The 16,014-nt window shown below is 28.0% G+C and overlaps 1 protein-coding gene across 4 annotated transcripts; it reads right to left on the reverse strand.

The window, feature by feature from the left end:
• Positions 1–209: 209 nt before the first annotated feature.
• On the reverse strand, positions 210–14,241 carry LOC113389030 (leucine-rich repeat-containing protein 58-like). Of its 4 annotated transcripts, none has more exons than XM_026626078.1 (6): positions 14,116–14,241; positions 5,729–6,008; positions 5,406–5,637; positions 1,497–1,713; positions 1,222–1,411; positions 210–1,160 (listed from the first exon to the last, which is right to left on the reverse strand). In XM_026626078.1, exons 2-6 carry the CDS (start codon positions 5,976–5,978, stop codon positions 937–939), a joined length of 1,113 nt encoding a protein of 370 aa, XP_026481863.1. In that variant the 5' UTR covers positions 5,979–6,008; positions 14,116–14,241; the 3' UTR covers positions 210–936. The 4 variants fall into 4 exon arrangements, with proteins under 4 accessions (XP_026481863.1, XP_026481862.1, XP_026481860.1 ...); XM_026626077.1 differs by lacking the exon at positions 14,116–14,241 and adding an exon at positions 12,223–12,437; XM_026626075.1 differs by lacking the exon at positions 14,116–14,241 and adding an exon at positions 12,153–12,262.
• Between the last annotated feature and the right edge of the window lie 1,773 nt (positions 14,242–16,014).

A 16,014-nucleotide genomic window follows, 5' to 3' on the forward strand; every position in this document is an offset into this window, starting at 1 on the left:
ATATATTTCAGATAGTCATGTTATATTGTTTAAAAATTTTAGTACAAACATCTTCAACAGCTAGTAACACAAAATTCAGTCTTCAAAATATTTTAAAACCAATTATTATAAAAAATAAAATTGTTTTATTTGATCTTGTGTAGGCCTTAAGGCAAGTTGCATATACCGACATGTGTAAATAATCTATTTAATCTATATAATTTGGGACTTTCAAAATTGCGACAATAAAATGTTATAACAATTTTAACTATAACCAATACAATTTACAAATTTATATTTCAAACGAAATTATAATATCTGTAATTTTGTTATTTAAATTTATCACATACATAGAGGTTTAAAAATAAAGTAAAACCAACGAATCACGATACGCACTTTTCGTAGGCCTCTAATGCTTTAGAATGTTCATTTAGACCGTGAACTCCATCACTGTATAATAAATTCGTAAAAGAGAAATATTACCAATTAGTTACAACAAAAAAACGGCTCAACCGATCTTTACCAAAAAGTAATCCACATAATTCTCAACCAACACCTTTTTGAACTTTTAAAATTGATTAAGGTTTTTTAGCGTAAACTTTGATACAATTTTAGTTATTCTGTTAATTGTAAAGAAACGGCTTGACCGATCATCGCGCATAACGGAATTCCTATTGTGTCTTATTAAAAAGTGTTGAAATTTTTGAAATCTTTTCAGCCGTTTAAAAAAAAGGCAAAATGTCAAAATTGTCTCAAATATATATACATTCATACACACATACATACTTATCCCAATTTTGGTATTCATGAAAAGTCGAGAAAACAATTGGATTTGCTGACAAAATATAAAGTAAATAGTTACTAGCGTCACAATTCACATTAAATTAACTGACTATGTAAATGACTGTTTTTTTTTCATATTTCAAATATAATCTGGTCTTTCTTTCTACTTTACATTTATCCAAGCAAAACCTTTCTCATCAGATCAGGACTTGGTCTAGGTTCTTCTCTTTCATACAAAACACCGTTATTGTTATTGTAAGAACTCGAGCTACCCGCAGGGGAATCTTTGGAATCAGTGATACATTTTGCTGAGCACAAATATTGAAGTAAAGGAACACGATACTTGCCACAGAAGTCGACAAATTTTACATGTTCTACACGGTTATCAAAAAACACACCTGAGGGGATAAAAAACTAATATTAAATTTGGTCAAATTGTAAAATACTGCAAAAATTTACCTTCGCATTTAGGATTAACACAACAATGACCACTGTCCAAATACTCCAGAAGAGTTCTTGGTAAATCTTTTGGACCACAGACCATCTTGTTGATTTTTACAACTCGTGCTGATAGCTCTCGCAAAGAGGCTGGAGCTAATGTCATATCATGCACGAATCGAACAACCAATGGATTTTCTCTGAGACTCAACTAAATATAAATTATAAATATTTATTAATATATATATATATATATATATATATAAAGTTATTCTTGATAATATTTTATTAATTACCTCAGAGAGACATTTAAGCGTAATAATTTCAGTAGGTAAAGTCCTGAGTTGGTTTTTATGTAAAGAAAGAGTTTTCAAATGTTTGAGATTTGCAATGCTTGATGGTAAATTGTGTATAATATTATCACTCAGAATTAATGCTCTCAAATGTTTCAACAGACCAACAGATTCAGGAACTTCCGTCAAGCGATTACTTCCCATTGACAAAATGTTCAAACTGAAAAAAAATATATATATTTATATATATATATATATATATATATATAAATATATGATTTTTTTTTTCAGATAGTGATAAATATGTTGATAAATCTATAAATTTTTTAAATAGGCATCCGTCCATCCATATAATAAATATAAAGAAACCAAAATTTTGTTTCTTAAAGTGAATATAATGGTCTATACCATAGGTGGGGAACCTGCGGCCTCGAGGCCGCATGCGGCCTCCGAGAGGTTCTTGTGCGGCCCCTTGCCGTCTAGTACAAAATAGCAGAATTACTTTCAAACAACTATTGTACAAAAATCCCACCAAGAACAGTCATATTGTAACATGACATCAGATTACTAGCCTGAAACACAGACTCTTAGGCAGATACAAAATAGAAATGTAATATATTATATTAATATTATCTAATATAAGCAATATTTTCGATTTCGCAAGACATCGCCTATTATATGATTCAAGAAGTATTATAAAAAAATTAACAGCGCAAAAGAATCGTTAGCACCCCGTTAAGGTTGAAAATTTTTATGCGTATCCGTAGTAAAATGTTAAAAATTTATACTTCTCGCAACCAAAAGCAAATCCGCAGCTTTGGCGGAGATCGGAGCAACCAGATTTTATCTAGATATTTTGGAAAGAGTTAACTTTGCGTTTCATGCATTAATCCTTTTTTTTGTTATGATATCTATTGTCATGAATGACAACAAGCAGGAATATTCATACCGAAAGTTCACAAATGAATTTAATCTGGTTTTTCCAGAGCCCGAAATTCTCTAAATTAACCTTTAACACCTTAGTTTGCAAAATAAAAATTTATCTGTGAATTCAATGGTATAAGAAAAATATATAATTTTTTATTTCAAATAATTATGTAACAATAAGAATATGGAAATCAAATTCAAATCAAAAAACTTTAATATCATTTTTATATAAAAAATGAATGTTTAAATGAAATTAAAACGAACTAAAATTCGATTTTATCGAAATGAAGTCGATTATATCTCATTACATACGTTCGAAACATACCAACTTTTTTTTCCAATCATCAAGAAAAATAAATGAAATTCAGTTCGATTTCCTTCGAAGGCTCAGTTGCCAAGCAAAATACAAAGCCAAACTAGCTGGTATTGGTATTTTGCCTTGAGACAAGTTACATGAATTTCCCCATTTGTGTAAATAATTGACTTAATCCATGATAGATAAATTAATTTATGAGTAGTTAAAAGTATTCGAAGTGGATTTATTGAAAATCGAACACGTCAACCCGGTCGGAGTATTTTTTAAAAGCAAATTTTCAAAAATCAATAATTTTTATAATTGAGCGAGTTTTTTGTAGGACTTTAATTGTTTATCATGTTTATTAAGACCAAGTACTCTATCGTTATACCAAGTAAATCGTCTCATTTTAATTTTAACAAATGTCAAAAGAACTACTCATTTTCTCAAACTGTGCTAAATTTTTAAAACTAAACTACTTGTCGTAAGGCATTGATATTACAGTAAGTTCAATAAGATCATGATATATAACGTCAAAAAAGTTCCGTGAAAATTGGCTTATTTTTTTTTTCAACTGTTAATTACGAGAAAACGGTTCGGTAAATTTTCACCTAAAACTAATCAGTATCATTCCTAACTAATATCTTTCAAAGAGTTTTTGATTTTTTAAAATTGATTCGGTAGTATCAGCACAAATGTGCACCAAAAGTTTAACACTTTTTTCCAAATTACAAAGAAACGGCTCGGTCGATCGTCGCACAAAACTGAGAAACGATAATCCTCATCGAGATACATCAAATGGTTTTTAAATTTCTGAAATCGGGTCAGACGTTATTGAGCAAACCTCGATGGAAGTTCTAATTTTGACAAATGCCAAAAAGACCATACTAATTTTTGCAAACATTGACGAATTTTTAAAGCTAAACGAGTTGTCGTGGGGCCAATAATATTTTAGTATAATCTAGAAGACTATGGTATCTACCGTCAAAAAAAAAATAAAAATCGTCCATCCGTTTTGGAGAAGACGTCGATTTACGGCAAAAAATCTGTTCACACTCAAATACACACACACACACATACACATACTTTTTCCAAATTTGGTCTCATTCGATTCAGAATGGCTTGAAACGTCGAGAAAACATAAAATTAACGAGTCAGATTTTTTTATGAAAACATTAACTTCTCCTTCGGAAAGTAATAATTTCACAAAAGTCACTTTTTTAGGTCAATCAGCTTATGCGGCCTCTTTCATTGCTGCCTAATTTAAGTGCGGCCTCTAATGGCAAAAAGGTTCCCCACCTCTGGTCTATACGTTTCGAGTACCAATTGCGTTGCGTTCTTTGAGATGTTCTAATTCATTATTTTTCGTTTTAATTAATTTTATGAATATAATTCATATTTATATATTATTTTTTCATTAACATGGTTTAGCTCTAAGTAACATTTTGTCAAATTGGGACTCGAAATGTATGGACTATTGAATTCACTTTAAGAAACATAATTTAGTTTTCTTTATATTTGTTATCTGGGTATGGAAAAAGTAACATATTTATCACTATCTGGAAAAATTATCATATATATGTATATACGCAGTTAAACGTCGTTTTAAATTGTAAAGTATTTCTAGAAAATTTTTAGAGTAGCAAAAATAAATTACTAAATTAGTTATATTTAAATTTATTATGGTAAACAAAATAGGAGTTTGTGGTAAATAGTGAAAATTTAGCACATAATGCAATTTTTAATTACACATTTCGAATAACAAAATAAAAAAAATGATCAGAAAAATGTTTTTTTTTTTTTTTTAATTTTTTTTACTATCTTCTCATTTCATCTTCTAACCACATAATTCTTCTTCTTCTATACTTCTCATTTCTTCTTCTAAATTCTTCTTACTTCAATTCACAATCTTGATTTTACATACATATCTTTTTATTACAATTCATAATTCTATTATGATTCCAACCTAACTAGTTAATATTTTTTCAAATTTTTGCCGGAGATTCGAACTCGGAACCTCCAGCATGAGAATCGAGAACGCTATTCTTGAGCTAATCCCGCAGGTTGTCATCCCTTTTTTCCAGTTAAATTTAAGATTTTTATTAATTCCATAAAAATCTGAATTAAAATTCAATGCAAATCATTCGTTAACTGAATGGGGGATAAAATATTATTCATTATAAAGATTTAAAAAAATCAAAAAGTTAAAATAAAGAAGATTTGCCCAAAAATTTAAAAGTTAAGTATATGCAACCCTTGATTAAAATTATTTATTTAACATTTCCATGAGGGTTGTAAAACAGTAAAATACTTTGATGGTTTCATAATTTAAAAAAAATAATAGAAATATAAAAACCTTTTTGCAAGTACTTTGTAGCATTAAAAACTTTTTTTTACAAACATTTGAGTTTATTGATTTTCGGGTTTTTATTATTTTATTAGAATTTTATTCATTATGAAAAATGAGTTTGATGCCAGGTTAATAATCTAGTTAATTATCTGACAACCCAGATAAGATATAATTAAGTACCATAATTTGTAGGCCATAAATATTTACAAAAACCCATCAATATTCCAAAATAATTTAATATCTCACAAAATCTCTTAGATAAAATTAATCATGTGTCAATGATTGATAAAAAACAGACGAGGTTTTCCTTATATAACTAAACAAAAACATATTCACTTACTTGTCGAGTCTCCAAATATCTTTGGAAATGCTGGGAATTTCATTTGCTCCCAAATACAAATATTTCAGTTCTTTTAATTCTAATAATTGCTCTGGAAAACTGGACAAACGATTCCCACTCAAATTAATTTCTTTTATCATAGAGTTCCTTGTAAATGTTTTTGGTAGGCCTCCATTTGTTATAAGGTTATTCTTTACAATCAACTTGTCCAGGGGACAATGTTGAAGTAAATCTGCAATAGGAATAATACATTATATATATATATATATATATATATATATATATATATATATATGAATGTATATAAATATTACAATTATTACCTGGTAAGCTAGTGAGACAATTATTGCTCAGATCTAATACTTTTAGATTTGTATACTTTGTCAATGCAATTGGAACCACAGGTAGATTGTTGTGATTTAATTTGATAATTTTTATCAAACCCAAAGACTTCTCGGACTGATGAATTAGGTTTTCTTCCACTAAGGTATTATTTATTATATAATATGATAAATCTATTGTATGCTCTTCGATATGATCACTATCACTACTATCTGATGTGTAGTTCTCCATTTTATTGCTTTGTATAAGTATCACAGAAACCTGAAATGGATAAAATAAAAATTAACTAGTTGGTATTGGTATTTTGCCTCGGGGCAAGTTACATGAACTTCCCGATATGTGTAAATAATCGACTTAATCAATAAAAAATAAATTAATTTTGTGTGATTAAAAGTATTCTGAGTGAATTTATTACACATAATTGAACGAGCACGTTAACTCGGAGTATTTTTTAAAAGCAAATTTTCACTAATCAATAATTTTTATAATTGAACCAGTTTCCGTAGGACTTTAATGGTTTAGTATGTTCATTAAGACCAAGTACTCTATCGTTATACCAAGTAAATAGTTATACCAAATTACAAAGAAACGGCTCGGCAGATCGTCGCACGACACTGACAAACGATAATCCTCAACGAGATACATCAAATGGCTTTCAAATTTTTGAAATCGGTCCAGCCGTTTTTGAGAAAACGTAGATTTAATGAAAAAAATCTGTTCACATACACACATACTTTTTCTAAATTTAGTCTCATTCGATTCAGAATGGCTTGAAACGTCGAGAAAACATAAAATTATCGAATCGGATTTTTTTATGAAAACATAAACTTCTCCTTCGGGAAGTTAAAAAAGACTATTTTTAAAGTGAATTAAAAGCAATTTCTGCAAATTCATATCAAAAGCGATAATATAAATATCTAATCACGAGTTTAAACACTTAAAAACACATTTATTAAACAAAGCACTAAATATTGTCTGTGAAAATTTATCTAAAATCTGTATTGTTCGGTGTAAGTAATAAAAATTTCATATCAATACTGGATATCTTCACAGAGATATATTCATAAATTAATTCTTTCTTGGTACTTTTGTCTGGTTTAATTAAATATTTAAAATTAATACGTAGCTTCAATTTGCTTTAAAAAGAAAGGTATTGCCAAATAGTTCTAATAGTAATTTGCATCATACAAATGTACAGACTTTAGTACATATTTTTATATTTGTATTTATATAGAATTAATATATAATACTATCCTAATTTTGAAGTAAAACTTCTTTAGGCACGACTAGGAAGTAAATCTATACAACTCGATGAGATCATTTCTATACGGGTCGATTGTGATTGGTCGTCGTGTTGCTTGAGTATGATTGCTTTGATTGTATAGTGAAAATAATTAAACAATTGAAAAATCTGCACCGTGTAAAAAACGTGAGTTTATTGAAATAATTTGTATTATTCGTGGTTACTATATATTTTTAGAAATTATTTTTATAAGCAACAGACACATACCACAGCTGCTCAAAGAATGAGACAGTATCGCCAGTGAAATAGTCAAAAAAAACAGTCAATGAATGTATGTTAATTTTGACAAGTGAAACAACTGTTCTCGTTCAAATGCCAAAGCTTACAATTTCATTTTACTGATCCTGAACGTAAAGTAGCACAAAGTTGCACATTTTTATAAATAATTAAAAATAAGAAGAATAAATTGATATTCAGATTTATTACACTAAACAAGAAATCAAGCACAATAATAGTCTGTGCAGCTGTCGATCATTTATATACAGATATACTTCATAATGGACACCTATGCAGTTTATTTATTATTAATTAATAGTGTTAGTGAAATTCAGTGTTAATGAGCCTTAGTGTTAATGAAATTCTTTAAGATTGTTATAAGTTCACTATGTGAACGGATATTAAAGAATTTATTAATCAGCAATTCATTCATTTCACTAAGGTTCAAGTTTTAAATGCTAATTACAATGACTAACCGATTATGTAGTATTTGAAGTAGGTGTAACTTTAATTACATTATTGTTTTTAAATATTATAAATATTTTCATTGCTATTATAAATATATAATTTATAATTTATTATTATATAAATATGTGTAAAGGAAAACTTAAAAAAATGTTGCATCACGAGTGTTACCATATTACTAATGAATATTATTCAAAATTGTTATATGATGTATTTATTTTTACTTATGCCATCTTGTACAGTAGCAAAGAAGTTTTACTTCAATCGCGTGCGAATTTTACGCGCACTCTTTTTTTTTAATATAGTATGAGATATATTAATATATTACAATACAGTATTTACTGATATACAATTTAATATAATTTTTACTAAATTACAATATTTAAATATGTACTTCTATAGTAATCTGAAACTTTTAAAATTTTAGAATATTATACAAATTGTGGTTTACATCGTAATAAATCCATTTTTATAAAAATTGAGAAAGTATATATTAATAAGAGGTGCCGAATAAATCCATCTGATCATATATTTCTTACGATCAGAATAACGCATTTAAAATATATATAAATACTTTAAAACTGAATTGTTAATTTAATTTCATATTTGAAGTATCAAACTATGTATATTTTTGAAAATTTTGAAATATTTAACTATTATTTTTTAACTAAGCAAGAACTATTTAACAAGTCCTTTCATCACACGCTTTGGATTTTTTATTGATATTATAGTAACACGAGTAACTCCATAAATAGTTGGAAATCGAGAGCAATTATTATACACTCATTGGTTATAATAGAAAATTAAAAATTAAAAGTATTGAAAAATCGAATTTTAAAAGCTATATATATAACTTGTCGATTAATTTCAGTAACATATGAAGAACACTAAGTGCTGGAAGACCATTTAGAGAGCAAAAAAAATTATGAATATAATTACAATAAACTTTATATATATATATATATATATATATATATATATATATATATTCCAACTTTTATAACTGTATCAGATTATCTATATCACAAGATTTCATTTATCACATGTTAAAATTTTTTCATTAATATTAGTACTCGATTAATATAATAATGTACTATACTAAATGTAACTACAATAAGCTTTGTGAATTCTATTGAATTTCAGAAACTATAAAATGAGAACTACTTAACACTTCCTTTGTCATACGTTTAAGATTTATTATCAATTAGAAGACGAATAACTCTGAATGATTAGAAATCATTTAGGGAGTAGATATAAAACATTCAGTGGCTATAGCTAAAATAATTCATTATCAAAGTACTAAAAATCTATTTTTTTGTGAGAAAAGGATATAAAGATGTATTGAACCGTATTTAATTAAAATAAAATGTATTAACTGTGATGAATTTCATATATCATATCTTATATCACTCGCTTGAGATTTTCTATTGATATTTGCAACACGAGCAACTATAAAAGGTTAGAAATCATTTAAGGAGCAGATATAAATCATTGAGTGGTTAGTAACAGAAAAATACAAAGAAAAAGTACTAAAGTATAAAATTTTAAAAGCTATATAAAAAGAATTGTTTAACTTTCCTTTGAGGTGTTTTATTGATATTAGTAACAATAAGCAAAAAGCTATTGATGGAAATGATTGGATATCATTCAGAGAGCAGATGTTTAATAGTATTGGTAGAAAAATATAAAATACAAGTACTAAAGAATAAATATTTATAAGCTTAATAACAATAGCTCTTATTTAAGATTAACAATTCATATTAATACCACGATTTAGACTAAGCGGTTGGTTCTGATCATTAAGTAAACAATTATTGAGATAAATCATTCAACAAGCAGATGTTTAGTGGTTATAGCAAAAAAATACAAAATAGAAGTACTAAAGAATTGAAATTTATGAGCTTGATAACACAAGCTCTCATTTAAAATTAAAAATTGATATTAATACCACTATTTAGACCAAGTTGTTGGATATAATCATTAGGCAAGCAATGATTGGATTTAATCATTCAGCAAGCAGATATTTTAGTGGTTATTGTAGAAAAATAGAAAATAGAAGTACTAAAGAATCGATATTTATATACTAGATAACAATAGCTCTTGTTAAAGATTAAAAATTCATATTAGTACCACGATTTAAACCAAGTGGTTGGATCTGAACATTAAGCAAGCGATTATTGGATTAAATCATTCAACGAGCAGATGTTTTAGTGGTTATTATAGAAAAATACAAAATACAAGTACCAAAGAATTAAAATTTATAAACTACATAACACAAGCTCTTATTTAATACCAAAAATTGATATTCGTACCACAATTAAAACTATGTGGTTGGTTCTAAATATTAAGCAGAAGATTATTGGATTAAATCAGACAGCGAGCAGATGCTTTAGTGGTTATTGTAGAAAAATACAAAATAGAAGTACTAAAGAATCAAGAATTATAAACTTGATAACAGGAGCTTTTATTTAAAACCAAAAAATAATATTCGTATAACGATTTAGACCAAGTGGTTGGTTCTAATCATTAGGCAAGCGATTATTGAATTTAATCATTCAGCAAGTAGATGATTTAGTGGTTATTGTTGAAAAATACAAAATAGAAAGACTAAAGAATCAATAATTATAAGCTTGATAACAACAGCTTTTAGTTAAAACCAAAAATTTATATTCGTATCACGATTTAAACCAAGTGGTTGATTCTAAAAATTAAGCAAGCGAATATCGGATTTAACCATTCAGCAAGCTGATGTTTAGTGATTACTGCAGAGAAATATAAAACACAAGTACTAAAAATTCAGGAATTATAAAATAGATAACAACAGCTCTTATTTAAAACCAAAAATTGATAGTCGTACCACGATTACAACTAATTGATTGAATCTAATCATTAAGAAAGCGATTATTGGATTTATCAATTCAGCAAACAGATGTTTTTGTGGTTATGGTAGAAAAATACAAAATACAAGTACTAAAGAATCAAAATTTATAAGCTAGGTAACAAGAGCTCTTATTTAAGATTAAAAATTGATATTCATACCCTGATTTAAACAAAATTGTTGGTTCTCTAATCATTAAACAAGCGATTATTGGATTCAATCATTCAGTGAGCAGATGTTTTAGTGGCTATTACAGAAAACTACAAAATAGTAGTACTAAAGAATCAAGAATTATAAGCTAGATAACAATAACTTTTATTTAAAACCAAAAATTGATATTCATAAAACAATTACAACAAAGTGGTTGATTTTAATCAGTAATGAAAGCGATTATTGGATTTATCAATTCAGCAAGCAGATGTTTAGTGATTAAGATAGAAAAATACAAAATACAAAAACTAAAGAATCAAGAATTATAAGCTATATAACAATAGCTTTTATTTAAATTGATATTGATCCAAAAATTGATATTCGTACCACGATTAAAACTATGTGGTTGGATCTAATCATTAAGCAAGCGATTATTGCATTAAATCATTCAGCAAGCAGATGTTTTAGAAGTTTAACAATTGTAGAAAAATACAAAATAGAAGTACTAAAGAATCTAAATTTACAATATTGAGCTTTAAAACCAAGAGTTGATATTCGCACCACGATTGTGGTTGGATCTGATCATTAACCAAGCCGTTATAGGATTTAATCATACAGTAAGCAGATGTTTTAGTGGTTATTGTAGAAAAATATAAAATACAAGTACTAAAGAACCAAAATTTACAAACTAGATAACAACAGCTCTTATTTAACATTAAAAATTGATATAAGTACCACAATTACAACTAAGTGGTTAGTTCTAATAATTAGGCGAGCGATTATTGAATTTAAACATTGAGCAAGTAGATGGTTTAGTGGTTATGGTTGAAAAATACAAAATAGAAGTACTAAAGAATCAAAATGTATAAGTTAAATAACAATAGCTTTTATTTCTAAACAAAAATTGATATTCACATCACAATTTAGACCAAGTGGTTGGATTTAAACATTAGGCAAGCGATTATTGGATTAAATCATTCAGCAAACAGATGTTTTAGTGGTTATTGTAGAAAAATACAAAATAGAAGTATTGAAAAATCGGTATTTATAAGCTTGATAACACGAGCTCTTATTTGGGATTAAAAATTTATATTCATACCCCGATTAGAACTTAAGTGGTTGCATTTAAGCATTAAGCAAGCGATTATTGGATTAAATTATTCAGCAAGCAGATGTTTAGTGGTTATTGTAGAAAAATACAAAATAGAAGTACTGCAAAATAGAAGCACTAAAAAATAGAAGTACTGAAAAATCAAAGTTTATATAAGCTAGATAACAATAGCTTGTATTTAAGCTAATATATTACAATTAGTAACACCAAGCAAAGACCATTGCAAGAGCACTTATAAATCATTTATCATTTAGTGATACAAATATATAAAAAGTACTATACCGTATATAACTACAATACAACTGTCATTTAATTCTAATCACACTAACTATTATTATTACTGATCACTAACCAATTTATTACTGAAACATTTGACAATGTCGACTCTCGAGAGCACCGATTCAGTACTGATTTATATTATATTTGTGTTAGTTCATAAATGATTACGGAATTAAAATTCTATACTTTTTATCTTGTTTATTATCAGTGATGTATGTTAATTAAGCCAGTCGATGAGGTCGTACTTTGACCGACGTTCGATATGACGAACCATTAATTCTAACAATATAAAAGACATGATGAAATAATACAAATTTATTACCTTTGTTTTATAATATTAATGTAGTATATAGTTTTCTTATATTTTCTGCATTTTTTGCAAAATTGTTTAAGAATGACAAGTAATTTTTGTTTTGCTTATGTCAAAACCACGTGGTAACAACTGTCAAATGTTTTGCTGCAAGGCCACGTTAGTGTGAGAGCTGGTAACCCTAAATAATATACAATTAACTTCACGACGTAGTTTGTGATCGCCGGACGTTTCAAGTCGTTCTGAATATTTTGACAGTGATATATTCTCGATAAATTTGATATATTTTCATATAAAGTCTCAAAAGTCTTCAGCACAGACGCAAACATGAAATTATTTATTATAAATCATAGGCTAACTTCACAATGTAAAAGTTAGCAAATATACGTTTCCAGTCATTCTGAATCTTTTGACACAGATATATCATTAATAAATTTGATATATTCTCAGGAAGTCTTAAGATTCTTTACTATAGCCAAAAAAATAAATTATTTATTATAAATCATAGCCTAATAACAGGACGTATAAGTTAGAAAATAGACGTTTCAAGTCATTCTGAATCTTTTGACAGAGATATATCATTAATAAATTCAATATATTTTTAATAAAGCCTCAGGATTTTTTACGACAGCCGGAAAGAATGATAAATTATTTATTAAAAAATTATTATTAAAAAATTATAAGCTCGTGTGATAAATTGTATTGAAATGTGATAAATTTTCAATAAATTTAATATATTGGCAATAAATTTGCGGAAGTTTTCACCACAGCCGTAAAAACACAGATTATTAACTTCCCGAAGAAGAAGTTTGTTTTCATAAAAAATTAGATTCGCTAATATAAGACCAAATATAAGACCAAATTTGGAAAAAGTATGTGTGTGTGTATGTGAACAGCTGTTTCGCCGTAAGTCGACTTTTTCTCAAAAATGGCTGAACCGATTTTAAAAATTTAAAAGTCATTAGATGTATCTCGATGAGGACTAGCGTTTCTCAGCTTTGTGCGACGATCGGCCGAGACGTTTCTTTGTAAATCGCAGAAAAGTGAAACATTTTTCGTCGACGTTTTAGCCCGCAATTCTGAATCGATTTCGAAAATTAAAAATTCGTTCGAAAGATATTGGTTGGAAGTCGTGCTGATTAGTTTTTGGTAAAGTTCGTCCGGGCCGTTTTCTTGTAATGAAGTGTTAAATTTTTTTTTCCGACGATTGCCTTTATTTTTTTTGGCGGTAGATACCATAGTCCTGTAGATTATACTATTATATTACGACCCTACGACAAGTCGTTTACTTTTGAAAATTCATCAAAGTTTGCGAAAATTAGTATCGTTTTTTGGCATTTGTCAAAGTTAGTCCTATCATCGACTCAGTTTAAGCGTTTTCTTAAAAACACCTAAACCGATTTTAAAAATTTAAAAGCCATTCGATGTATTTCATAAAGCCATCGTCTTCGTTTGTTTTGAATTATGTGTAATAAATCCACTCGGAATACTTTTAATCACTCATAAATTAACTTATTTTTTATTGATTAAGTCGATTATTTACACATATCGAGAAGTTCATGTAACTTGCCTCATGGCAAGATACCAATAAAAACTTGTTACAATAGTAAAGCAATAAATATTACAGATGTTTTGAATCTTTGTCATCAACTTTACCGAAAAAAATATTTAACTTTCACCAGAAATCACTTGGGAAATGTAAGGATAAAACCAGTTAATTAATAAGTTGGTAATTAGTAGCCCGACACAATATTATGTTTTCGTTAAAACTTTGGGTAACGTACACATATATTTACCACATATTTCACGCGTATGTATGTGAATTATTTTTGACTCTCCGATTAATCACAATCGGAATAAAAATAAATGTAGCGTAAATTCCGTTTACTAATTAGCCATTATCAATGCGAAATCCTACTAATATTTTGACTATTAACCCATTCATGTTAAGAAATTCAAGTAAAATGATGCAATGACTTGCATAACGACAACGGCAAAACATCGCCATGAAAAACAATATTTAGGAACGACAACAAATTGTATATATAAACACGATTATATATTAATTAAATGATATATACTTTCTACGTTTCAAATAAATAGGATGTAAAAATTGCAAATCAAAATGATTTGAAAAAATCAAACTTAGATACGAAAATAACTTAGATATGAAAATAATTTTTATTATCTTCCCGTAGGGTAAGTTATAGTAATGGACCAAAAATCGAAAATAAAAACTTTTTCGTATAAACTTCACGTTTTAGAGGTTTCTGAACATTTTAGTACCTCAGAAAAAATAGATGTGTGTGTGTATATGTGTGTGTATGTGTGTATGTGTGCATGTGTGTAGACAATTTTTCGTCGACGATTTCGAGCGTATGGATGAACCGATTTGAAAAATTCAAAAATCAATCGATTTCTATTGATAGGGAGTTGTGCTGATTTGTTTTGACAAAGACAGGTTCAGCCGTTTCGGAGATACGGAACGAAAAGTGATAAAAATGTCAGTTTTAAGAGAATGAATCAATCAAATTGAATGATTGTGTCTTAAGAATCGATATCAGGATTGTGATTCAGAGAATATACTTAAATCATAGTACAAAAAATTATTAGTCTAGAGTTAAAAAGCTTGTGGTTATTTTTATTATAATTTTTGCCATCCCATAGAAAATGCAAAGTTTGCCAAATCATTACGTTTCAAAGTTTTCTGAACATTTTGGGATACCTATACTATATAATTAGAAAAATTGGTCGTTTGTGTATCCGAAACTACTAGACTTGTATATATGTGCATATACTAATTTTTGGCGACAAATTCGAGAGCACCAATTCATCGATTTGAATGATTCAAATAAATTTTTGGGAAGACGTTTTTTATGACAGTATGAAAGGGGGCGTCCATTAATCATGTGAGGTTTTTAGGGGGAGGGGGGTTTGACAAAAAATCACAAAATATCACGAGGGGGAGGGGGGGTACGGTAAGATATCACGTGTATTTATTTTTTAACTATTTTTTTTTTTAAAAAAATTCAAACATTTTCCAAAAAAGAATCAAAAATTTTAGTTTTTTTACGTAACTAAAATTACACGCGATTTTGGTGGGGGAGGGGGGGTAATTTTGAATATCACCACATATCACCAAGGGAGAGGCGGGGTCCAAAAATCGTCAAAAACTAGCTCACGTGATTAACGGACGCCCCCCAAAGAGTTTCACAATTTTCAAGAAATAACTTAAAAAAACTTCAATCAAAAATTTTTAAACAAAAACAAAACCATTTTTTTCATCAATTTTTATAACCCTCTAGTGGAAATTTGATATCGTACCTCTTGGTATCTAGCTGGTCGAGGTTTGGTCAAACTTGGAACTAATTGGAGCAAGTCCACGTGTTTTACTATAAACTATGACGAGGCTCTATTGAGTATTACAATAATGCTTTATTTGCCATAAATTAGCAAAAAGAAAAGTTCGAATTATATTTTAATGCGACGATTTTTTAAGAGTACATACTTAATATATGTTTTGTTTGAACAGCAATCAATCATATCTACATTTCT

This window comes from Ctenocephalides felis, unplaced genomic scaffold, assembly GCF_003426905.1.
Source record: "Ctenocephalides felis isolate EL2017-DRISC unplaced genomic scaffold, ASM342690v1 CF-g0.4_SCAFFOLD_03573, whole genome shotgun sequence".
NCBI classification, from domain to species: domain Eukaryota; kingdom Metazoa; phylum Arthropoda; class Insecta; order Siphonaptera; family Pulicidae; genus Ctenocephalides; species Ctenocephalides felis.